The following is a 12596-nucleotide window of genomic DNA, read 5'->3' on the forward strand; positions in this document are numbered from 1 at the left end:
CATGTTCCATAAATAGAATGGAAGAGAAGTTGGTTCTGTGGGTTTAAAACTAGACAGCCAATGTATAAGAACCAGAAGCCGACTGTGATCTTGCAATATTGGAATAAAATGGGTGAATAACGGTGATGGCGGCCAATCGAAATATCTTAAAATAAAACAAAAATATAAAAAAGGAAAAAACACCATAGGGTGGAAAACGTCACCTTCTCTGTTATATTGTGATTTCACAAGTGATATTAGTAAAAGTGATATTAACTTTTGACAAAAACTCTTCTTGAAACAGTGAAATTAATCACTCATATTTACATATTTTTGTTATTTATTCAACTTAGAAATGAGATAAACGAGTTCATATATCCCCAGCAGAATATTTCCAGCTTTAGTTTTCTCTTTTCCCAATCTTTATACACTTACTTGCAACTTACGTATAGCTTTTGGTGTATGTGTGGAATTACTGTTAAAATAGTTTTTAGCAACCTTCATTCATTGAAAGTTATATGTAGTACATGCCTTTAAGCACCCATACAGAATTCTAAAATCTATTTGCATTTATTCTTATCTCGTTTTCCTTTACAGATGGCTGAATTCTTTATGAAATATCCGGATGCAGGAGCTGGTAAAAGGGCTCGAGAAAGAGCTTTAGATAATGTGAAAAACAACATTTATTGGATGACTCATCGGAAACTACAATTGCTTGAATGGATTTTAGCATACACTCCATGGCTTAACACACGGTTATCATCTTACGTGCTTCCAACTCATTACGATTTGAAAATAGAGTACGTTAAAAACATGGACGTTTTCAAAGGAAGCGTGAGCATATCGGTTGACATTACAGCGCCCACAAATTACGTATTTCTTCACTCTGACGACCTTATTATCAATAAAACCACGGTTCTTCAGGCTCAAACAAGGAGAGTGATCCCATACATGTCAACATTTTATTATGAAGAAAACAAATTTTGGGTGATAGAGATGAACGAGATGTTACCCTCCGGAGATTATGAACTTCGCTTTGAATTTACGGGGAAGATTTCTAAGAATGAATTATCCGGAATATTTTACAGTTTCTACGAAAACAAAGACAATGGAAAGAAAAGGTAAATAAAATACAATTTCTGTGATTATTCTTTGAGAAAATTTAATTTATTTGTCTCAAGTTAAAATCAGCAATAAGAAACTATTTGAATACACTTTAGAAGGTTCAAGCTACGTACTAGATTACCGAAATTCTGCCTTGCGGTTGCCAAAAACTCCGTAACAAATATCAGGTTATTACATTTGTTTTTCCTGTAAACAGAGCGCTTGTTGAGATGAAAAATCTTTTGTTTAACTTTTTTTTTCTGCTGATAAACTGTCATGCCTAAAAGTAATATCTTCAGTGATGTCTACCCAGACTTCAACAGAATATTGTTACTTTGCAATTCAAAGTAAACTTCGAAGAAAACGTTTTATGTCAAGTGTTTGTCGTTAAACTGTCGTGTATTGCTGAATAGCGTGTAACCGTTATATGATTTCCAGCTTTACTGCCAAGTCTGAATCCGAAATCTGAAAATCGTGCTACGTGAAATGTAAGAAAATGAGGATGCTACAATACGTGAACGGGCCTGATATTAAAAATGGAATACATTAGGAGCTAAGCCAAGATACTCGTACATTTTGGCTGTGTGTGTGTGTGTGTGTGTGTGTGTGTGTGTGTGTGTGTGTGTGTGTGTGTGTGTGTGCGTGCGTGCGTGCTGGAGAAATAGCACACAGCACAACTTTAGATTGTGTTAGACATTAACCTTCAGAAAATAAAAAAAGAAAAGAAGAAACATTTAATGCTGTTTTTTTATACTTTTATTGAAAAATTACGATCTATATGTACATCTGTATTTCACGACTAAAGGTGTAGTCATAATACTTATCTAATTAGCATATGCTAGGTTTAGGTATTTCTTCTTCTTGTTGTTCTTCTTCTTATTATTTGCACAATTTACACAACACATTTGTGGCCCCGTATTATTAAGAAATGGGTAGTTCTTTTTTTCATTACGAAGTAAATCTCACGTAAAATGTTTATTTATTTAAATTAAAAAAGTTATATTACATTATGTGATAAAAGAATAAGATTTAATGTAAAAATATCTAATTTCGTGGATTGAAAGTTAAATGGTTTTGATAATAGAGTTGTTTCTTGCTGCAAATATATTAAAGAAGTTGCAAGAGTTCAATCTTAAATACCTATGTATTTACATTTTTTTCTTAAATAACGTTACATTTTAACAAAAGATGCTTGGAATAGAAGAACACTTTAGAAGGAACGAAGATATCTATCCGAAAACGATTTTACTGAATGAATTATAAAATTATTGAAATAGCAAAAATAACGAATTATATGAAGTTTTAAATGAAACATTTATATTTGCAAAAAAAAAAAAAAGCTTTTAAAAATTGTGTCACATTTGCTACACAAGGAGAAGAGAAAGTGTAAAGCTATTTTTTGAAGAAAAAAAAGAAAAGAAGGATGGACCAAAATTTCCGATTACATTATGATATTTCAAGTGCCATTGCCATTTTTAATATAAGTAATAAATAACCTGGATCAAAGGAATTGAATAACGTTAATATGCAATAACTGGAACTTGGAATTACAATCAAAGTAACTGAAGCTACGAGTCATTCTTTATGTCATTTGTTAATTACGTGTGTTCTCAGTACAATTTGTTTGTTTTGCGAATGAAAACCGAGTTTCAGGCATGAAAGCTTACTACATATATATGAGATCGTCTACTTCACTTTCAATAGTAATGCCTCGATGTTGATTCCTCGTATCCTACATTGAACTCACGCCATTGCAAAAACTATTGTGTCACCCTCCTGACTACACTACGGAAGCTTTCTTAACTCGAGTTGAAATCATAGGTACATAAGCATTCCAAGGAAAATTAAACGTGCAAGAAAGGTAAATCACAAGAAGAAAATAAAATACTAATATAGTTTCCAGAAGAACAGGTTTCGATCCCAACGTATACGCAACTCAAGTTTTAATATAGTGCACTTTAAGTGCAGGGTAGAGAAATGTCATTGGAAGAAAGTACTGGTTCGAATCTTGGAAGTTAAGTCATTGCAAAAGCCAGATATCATTTGTTGGGTAGTATAATTCTTCACTTTTATACTCTCCTTACGTGTTGATCTCAGCCGTCTGTCGGGGCTAAATGATTTGGCTTAATGGAAACTTGACCAGTGCACTAAATGGGGTAAATCTTATATTCTTGGTTTGCTAGGTCTGCTTCCTTGGCCAGTTTGCCTTTCTTTCGAGATTAAAAACCCGGCCCTCAACGTACGAGAACGGCTAACTCATTTTCATTTTGAAACGCTATTCTAAAGGTTTTTCTTTTTCTTCGAGTACTAGACGGGATTTTAATCCTGTATTTTCAACGGGCATCGTATTTTACCGACTGAAACTACGTAGAAAGAAGCATTTTTCTGGAATATACAGACTTTTCGGCTATTAGCACGAATTAAATTATGTGCACCACCACTCCGACATCTAAACTCGATCTAATGTTCTTAACGGAACCTTAGCTTACAGCCTAAACCTCAATTTCCAATCTCAACCTTCTTAACAACACTCTGCACAATTCCTCGGCCCAGAATGGTAGAATTTGGATTTGTGAAGCACAATATTTCGTGAAAGTGATGACAATCTCTTTACGATCTCCTCTGGCTTAAAATTTTCTATTCCCTTACGAAACTTTTTAAGGGCATTTAAGAGAAATGTTAAGGGAAATTTTATTTTTCCTTCATATAAATTTAACATAAACACACGATCAGCTATCAACGAAACCCTTCTTTCTTGTTAATCCTCTTCTTCACACACACACTGCATTGATGTCCTATAAGTTATGTTGCCTCAGGTGTATATTGCTATTAAAATATATAAAGTGGATACCCAAATTTAATACTAATTCTGAAATCCATTCAGATCATCATCTGCTATAAACGATATATTTATTGATGATTTTGTATTCTGAATACACTGATGTAAAACACGTGCACTTCAATTTTCTTTCAGATCACTGGTCTTAACACAACTCCAGCCTTCCTATGCAAGAAAAGTTTTCCCATGCTTTGATGAACCAACATTTAAAGCAACATTTAAAATTTCCATCGTTCATGATTCAAGCTATTTCGCGTTGTCTAATATGCCAGTAGAGGTAAATATAAATATTGGTTTTTGTTTGAAATTTAATATTTTAAGATGATAAAAGAAATAATTGAATTAGCACACAATTTCGTTCGTTAGCAAACTTGAGTGTACTGTACATATTTTGTTCTCTGTTAGACCGTATCATATGCAAAGTTGCCCATTGGATTTTGTGTGTGTGTGTGTGTGTGTGTGTATAAGAGAGAGAGCAAGATAGATAGAGAGAGAAAAGAGATGGTAATTTGTATAATTTCGAAGAGTTTTAAAAAATTATCCCTCACAGTTGGTCCAGATGAAACAAAAATTAAGATCACTGCTGGAAATAACATCAATAAAGATAGACGTACAGGTACATGGTTGGATCTAATAGGTGCTGCTTAGTCTAGGGAACTTTAATGTACGTTTGTTTTTTTATGTGCAGGTAGCGAAGATTGATAATTTAATTTTCATTAATATTTCATCAGAATGATGCCGGTTCGCATTATCCAGTTTTAATATCCCGAAGAAGAAGAATATGAAATAAGAATTTTCATTCATAAATGATTGACATATGCATTAATTTGAACTCAAAAATTACACTTCAGCACGAAAAGAAAAACAAAATTACACTTTCGCTTAATTTAATGACCTTTTCATTTCCGGTATTCGGATTCCCAAATTTCATTATGTTATTAAGAATTATATATCCTTATCTACCCAATTTCTGTGAAAGAATAGTTGATATTAGATTTCTGAAAACAAAATGCTCATTCTTAAATCTGAAGGTATTAGATAGCTAGCTTGGAAATTGCTAAAACGGTTTTGTGAATTTTGCTCACTGTAATATTCTTCTATCATGTGTTCTTAAACAATTACTTAATAACTTCGATAAAGCTTTATTTATAGATACCTAAGAATAATTGAAGATAATGAACATAATGAAATGACTAATGGCTGCGTTTCTATTTCAGACAATCTTCAATAAAAGCAATGAACTTCAAGAAACTGTATTTCAGCAATCAGTTCCCATGGTTACGTATCTCGTGTGCATTATTATTTGTGACTTCAGTTTCATAGAGACTGTAAATGACAATAATCAGACAGTAAGTTGTTTTTTCCTGTAAGACTTAAAAACTTGCAAACTGTTCAAATGGTTTAAATTATACGTTTATTTTTTATGGATTTTTAAAATCTTATACAATTAATTTTGCATTGTTGAAATGCAGTAAATACATTTGTTACTTGTTTAACTAGAGAGACCAACAAAACCTACGTGACTCAGTTCGCGGATACTGAAACGGATACACTTTAACTATTAAAAAATATACTCAAATTTGCCGATGATGTAAGAAACATTACATAGGGATTTTTAACTAAAAAAATGATTCAAGTTATCGCATTTCATTTCCTGTTAATTAATTCAGCGATCCTTCTTTGTCTCCCTGTAGTGTACTGGATTTAAGAGTCAAGCAAAACCATTTATATCAGATGAATTAGTCAAAGACCATTCTTATTTTCAGATGAGTTAAGCATAATTTTTAACTCTGGATAGCTAATTAAGCCGAATAATCTCATGACCATAAATATAACACTGTAGGATGTACGCAAATACTAAATTAACATCTCAGAGATAAACACTTGGCTAAATCAGTGATATATTTTCCATGAGATTATTCTACCTTCTGCAGCGTCTAAAACAGAGATAAAATGTGAATGTCATTGTCCACAATTACTTTTTCTCCATTCCTCACCAGGAAAATCTAGTTTTCGAATAAGTAATTACAATAGAACTTCCTATTCTGTACTGAACAAGACGTTGGCCTGTTTTGGTTGATATATGCTTTCATAGATTATTTGTAGACAACATAATAATAATTTAAACTTATAGCTATCTTTGAAGATTAAGTTCTCTACTCTTGAGTCATCGTTCTGACATAGTCACGCTCACCTAAAATTTATATTCTGGATTCTAAGTTTATCATAAGAAATTTTCAATAGAAATTTGAACTGTCCACCATTGTTATCGCTTGTGAAATTAATGATAACCTATTAGCAATATATTCGGGAAATGCTTTTGTCCATATCGAAATATAATATTATTTAAACATTATTTTATAAATGGGGTATGTATTTGAGATCTCAGGGGTAAGTGAACATCACTATTCATGACTGATCACATACATTTCTTTTGGAAATCCTAGATATATATAGAAAGTATGGTACCTAGTTTTCCAGGCAATGTGTGTTTTAGCTTAGATAAAAATATAAGTACATCTAATCGAAATTAATTTCATGCGTGAAAGAGAGCTAAGCTCTAAGGAAACAGAAACTTCAGTGTAGTTGAGAAGAGGTCGCTTTACTGACATTTTTAGCAATTCGTCATATCGCTGCAGCTGCTGTTGTTATAATACCTCTTATATTTCAGAGATCAGTTAGATGCTAAATAACTTAAAATGTATATATATATTCCAGCTAAATAGCCAAAACTGCAACTAATTTTCTGTGTTCTCAGTATTTGCTCGATTTTTATTATGAGGTGTTTCTATGAGGTGTGATTCTTTTTTAGAAGCAGAACATAACCATCGAAATAACCGAAAGTATGTGATCAGTAAAAATCCGTTTAACAAGCAAATTGCAGTGTTTGCATCACTTTTCTTCCCCGCCCCTCCACATCTAGCCTTCATTTCAGATCGGTTGTACGGAAATTGCCAATGGAATGCAACGCAAGAAAACCATAGTCCAAATGGTCGATAACTGATGAATACTGTGACCTGTAACCAGCATGTGTGTGTGCGTTTCAAGACCTACAACTGCCCGTTCTTCATTTTAGTCAGATCAGGTTGCTATTGTTTCACAGGACATTACATAATATCGGAAACAACTTTATTCCAATTTTTGTCATAAATTTGCCATAATCATTTAAACGATAAAACTTGTAGAGTTATCTGCATAGGATGTGACCTCCCTTAACAGCAATTTTAATTTAATCCTATTCGCCTGATATTCTTTAGGGAGAATATATAGGAGATAACTGCATTCCGAATTTTGTATTTAAACGAAACTAATTGCAACCCATATAGGTATTTCAGGAGAAACAGGAGAGAGAGAGAGAGAGAGAGAGAGAAAGAAAGAGAGAGAGAGAGAGAGAGAGAGAGAGAGAGAGAGAGAGAGAGAGAGAGAGAGAGAGATGGGAAGTGGAGTAAAAAAAAAAAGAAGTACAATAACTGTTATTTCTTTTGGTTATTTTCAAAATGCTTTAATTCGTTTATTAATTGGAATCAACGTTTAGAATATGTCATATTGCGTCGTGTTACATACCTATCGAATAAAAATGGAAGAACTATAATATTCATCTTGGAGCCGGAGTGATAGTAGAGCGAATTTTGACCTTAATGATGCTTATAAAGAATGGGAAGTGATAGGCTACGGCAGGGCTGTCCAACCTTAGGTAATCCGAGGGCCGCATTAAAAAAAATTATACGAGGGCCGTATCACAATGCATATCTAGTAATTTGGTGAGCAGCAGCGACACAACTTCGAAAGCTGAACAAACGAACAACAATAATTGCGCACTAATCGCGCGTTCACGTTCACCGTGAGCTCCCGGAGCATGCGCGTTGGAACAAAACAGTGTAAGAACGCTTCTTTGTCACATCCAATATTTGAAAAACAAGTTGGTATATATAGTGATGTAAAAGCACCAAATGAAATTACCAACATCGAGATTATCGATTAGTGATAGAATTAAAATATCTAATATGCATTCGATTCAAATTGTTATTTTATTTTTTCGCTCATGAAAATCAAAATCCACAGGCGGCATTGCGGCCGCGGGCAGTGCTTTGGACAGCCCTGGGCTACGGTAATAGCTTCAGAATCACGTTTATGATTCTTGATCAGATTTCAATCATATTTGAAACAAAGATAAGCGCAGGATAATAGCAAACCACATCTTCAGCAACGGTATGAGAATTTATCGTATTCATTGTCAAGACTTTTCATCTGACTGCGATTTATTATGATTTACTGAGTGTTGTATTTTATTAGAAATTTTTTCCGATATTATTTCACATGAAGCAAATGCAATAGAATAATTTTTATTGATTACTCTTCTATTCTCGTGAAAATTCTTGTGTTTTTCATCATTAAGCGTAGATAAATTAAAAAAATAGGTGTATAACATGTAACGTACACAATCAAATATTAAAAAAAAAACAGGAATAACAACGGAAAGTGAGTACTTGCTACGATCTTGTTTGCTGGTTTGTGGTGTGTTACAAACTACTGGTAACCGCGTGCTTGTCGTGTTGAAATAGAGAAGATCAGACATGATGTAAAATCATCCATTATTTTAAGTTTCACTGTTGAGGATGTTTCATTATTTCACCTGATTCTTTGAATCTCTTGAGAAAAAAAAAGTAATCTTTGTAGAGCATTTTGGTTTGCTCTCATAATACTTGAAGTTTGCTTTCAGTAGTGTGTTCTAACACACCTAATTTACGTTTCTCTTTCTGTTCAAAATATTCTCCTTCTTCTTCTTCTTGGAATGTGAAGAAAGCGATATTTATGCAATATGTGACGAGATCTACGGTGCCAGGTGTAAATAGATGTGGGAAAGGACTTAGCAAGTCTGCTAGCAAAACGTCTTGAATCAAGCAAGTCTTGATACAAGTTTTAATGAAGACCATAGAGCCAATCGGAAAAATGCAATCGATACTGAATGATACAAACGTCTATATAAGACTCATCATCATCAACAACCATGGATCCAATGCCCGTAGGTGTCTGATGCCATCTTGATATGACTTCCATTGCATTCTATTTTGTGCAAGATGACTAAGTTTGTAGTCATCTGTTTGGTCTTCCTCTTTTGTTCTTTCCTTCAATCATTCCAAACAGCATCGTTTTTAATTTTCTCTCATCATTCATTCTACATATATGACCAAATAGACGTAGTTTCCTTTTGATTATTTTCTGGATCAGGTTTTCCTTTGGTTATATTCGTCTGTAGATTTCCTCGTGTTGTGTGTTATCTTCGTCTGCTTTAAATACTACAATGCTCTTATCTTGTTAAATATTTTTAGAGCCAATCGTTCCATTTTTTTAGGATTATTACTAAGTAGTTTTGCTTGTAGAAGTACTGAGGCTGTTTAGATACGAAGAAAATCTGTTATATCTGTAGAATGTTTTGAAGGTTAATTTTGGAATCCTGCTCAGTGACATCGTAAAGTTGAAACCTTGTGAAAGAATGTTGAGTTCAAATTCAGATAATGCTCATGAGGATTTGTTGATGACTATTTCATTATGGGGTATAATCAGTCATTTAGGCAGTTTTTTTCCTATTATTAGGTTTCACAGTGTTTTTCTTCATTCTCTCTTGCGTATTCCAATTTGTCATAGGTAAATCTGTCTAAATTGTTCCAGATGTTCTTAGGAAATGAGGAAGATATTAGAAATATTTCAATATTAGAAAGTTGTAACCCCGTATGATTTATGTGTTCTTTCGGTAAGGAACCTTCTGTGCGATGTAAAATTCTTAAAGCACGCTTAGTGGTGAAATTTCGGTTTCGGTGGAACTTTAAAAATTGAGGAATCAAAACATCAAATTGTATTTTATTATTCTTTGTATTCTTCACTAGTTATTATTTATTATGAAATTAAACTAAAATAATAATAAATACAATTATGCAGTTAATTCACACTGTGATCATTAATAATTTTATAATAATTAAAGTTTAAATGCTGTTATTTATCTACCTTCCTGATTCCCTTGACATTCTCACATTGATCAATACAGCTTTCAAACCAATCAAATCATATCAATTTGATTCTATGTAAAAAGTTCTTTCGTGTAGCTTCTACACAAAAAATATATGCCAATAGTTGACTATTTTGCCCAACATTTTTAAAAATCAAATGCAGAGATTTTTCCAAATCATAGCAGTATACCAAAGAGATTTTAATGTTTAATTTTATAAAACCAAAACTATCTCAACGGTTATGTTTCTTATAACCACATAAATCTCTAATAGCTAAATGTCTATCACATTTGTTACATATTCTGTTTAATATTTATTGTTTAATATTTTTAGTGTTGACCCTGTATATTTATGGTAATTCTGTTTCATATAATTCTTGCAGCTTCGTGTTTATGCAGCTCCTCATCGTATTGAAGAAGGTAGATTCGCTTTAAATTCTGCTAAAACCATGCTACCAGTGTTTGAGGAATATTTCAACAGCACATATCCACTTCCAAAGCTTGGTATGAACCGATTTCTCACTTAAATCCGAAATTATAAAATATTTAATATTAGAAACTCTAAAGTATATCCTTCACTCTGAACGGCAGAGAAAGGATTTATATAAAGTTATCTGAAGTCTGAACACAATTCTTCTATTAGAAGTACAGTCGAACACGATTGTTCAATGCATGCTTAACTGCTTACAAGAAATAGGATAAATTTTAAAACTGATGGATGATTATTCATGTGACATATACTCTACTTTTCATAGGACTAGACAGGAACTAGGAATGAAATCTGGTATAATGTGCTAGTTTTCGTCTACATACTCGTGATGTACATGACCAAGTTTCAATGTACAAGCAGCTTTTGTACACTGGCTTGTTGTGGTTTCTGTGATACTTCTAGTGTCTGTTGCAACGATTTTCGATCTATTCAGCATTTTTTAAACTTAAATGCAGTTGCTCCTGAATATCTTTAGTTATAATAATAATCTAATCATATTAAAATTCTTCAAAGTGAAGTGTTGTTGTTTTTTATTGTTACGTCTAGACATAAGATTATTAAGTATTCTCCACTTTTCATATCTTGGTTTTACCATTGTGCTTTCCGAGTTGGGTTTCTTATATGTATATTTATCTCGTCTTCCTCGTTAAGTTCTTAATATTGTATCTACAGACAGTGCGTATTTTGTTCCTTTGATCTTTAACTAGAACAATCAATCACATCGTATATGGTATAATTCCCAGTTCACAATTAAGATCCACATCCATTCTGCTCTAATTACGATAATAAACAGGCGTGAAATTTTCAAACAGACTACATTTAAACACAAAATATTAACGGAGCGGACTGAGACGTATAAGAGAGACTTGGTCTTCACAAGTTTCATTCATTTGAATTACAGATATACCTCGTTCACGTATTCTCGTTCTGTACGTGAATTAACAATCGGATAAAATCGAACATGTTTTTTTGTTTTTATGGTCGATAATGTTCTCTCCTCTAAAGATCACACAAATGATAACGGCATTACACAAATATTAAGTGTAATATTGGTATCTGAAATTCCATATTTATTTTTAACAGAAACACTTTAAAAGAGAAATGAGAAATGTAAAGGTATTCTAAAAAAGGTAAAGATTTTTATTTATATTTAATTTCTTAAATCTATTGTTTTATTTTAGATCTGATTGCCATACCAAGGCTTAAAGGCGCTGCAATGGAAAACTGGGGAATTATCACGTTTAGAGAAGACAGTTTATTATTAAATAAAGATGAACCAGATAAGTTGTATGAAAATAAACAGAGAATAACCATTATAATATCACATGAATTAGCTCATATGGTAAGTACGGAAACGTAGTTTCTTTTTTTTTTATTACCAAAGTAATTATAAATTGCCTTGATACTTTGAGATCACTATTGATTTCCAGTTAACCAATTTTTCTGTACATTTCGCAGGAAACGACTCTGCTCAACAGCAATAATGAGCACGACTGAGGGATGTTTTAAAGATATTATCGGAATAACTTTATAACATCAGTTCAAAACTCGATTCCGCTGTTGACTTAGCAATGACCATTTTCTATCTTTAGAACGCGTGATGCATTGGCACGCTCTTCACGTGATCCTTTGAAGCAGGGATTGATGATTTCTCAACCTATTGTACATTTTGTTGTAAATAGTTTGAGGAGCAATATTGTACATATTGCTCTTCTTTAGAAAGGGAACTAAAACTGATTAATGTGCTCATGCTGTTTTCCTCTTTGTCTAGAAAATTCTCAAATTGAATATTGAGATATTTAATATTGAAAATAACCTATCCATCAGCAAAGGAGAGGTTAGTCAGAATATAAGGGTATAAAGGCTGTAATTGTTTAATTTTGCAACTCCTATAAAATCATATAAAACAAGACCCGTTTAAAGTGATAGTGTAGGAAACGTATGGGTTCACCAATAAAACTTTCAGAAGTTATAATTAAATAAAAGTGTAGATTTTACAGGACATTTATCATATATATATATATATATATATATATATTATAATTTGTACGTTGGTTCGTTTTGTCTAAATTTGTAACTTAGAAATGATCTGATTTAAACCAAAATTTATTGGATGACAAATTTTAGCATAGATGTTAGGTACCATATTTCATCAATTCAGTTCTCCTAGGTTGAGTTTT

General features: G+C 32.5%; 1 protein-coding gene across 2 annotated transcripts in view; it reads left to right on the plus strand.

The window, feature by feature from the left end:
• The window catches only part of LOC150104274 (uncharacterized), a 224188-nt gene that overhangs the window by 155927 nt on the left and 55665 nt on the right, over positions 1–12596 (plus strand). For both annotated transcript variants that reach the window (XR_016548687.1, XM_090396879.1), the window contains exons 37-41: positions 577–1100; positions 4058–4199; positions 5140–5271; positions 10310–10430; positions 11598–11758. Coding sequence is in view for 1 of the 2 variants with exons in the window: in XM_090396879.1 (XP_090253005.1) it covers positions 577–1100; positions 4058–4199; positions 5140–5271; positions 10310–10430; positions 11598–11758 (1080 nt within the window). In the remaining variant the exon portion in view is untranslated. The remainder of the gene's footprint in view (positions 1–576; positions 1101–4057; positions 4200–5139; positions 5272–10309; positions 10431–11597; positions 11759–12596) is intronic.

This window comes from Typopeltis vanoorti, chromosome 8, assembly GCF_054136105.1.
Source record: "Typopeltis vanoorti isolate ZY-2024b chromosome 8, IOZ_Tvanoo_1.0, whole genome shotgun sequence".
Taxonomy (NCBI): Eukaryota; Metazoa; Arthropoda; class Arachnida; order Uropygi; family Thelyphonidae; genus Typopeltis; species Typopeltis vanoorti.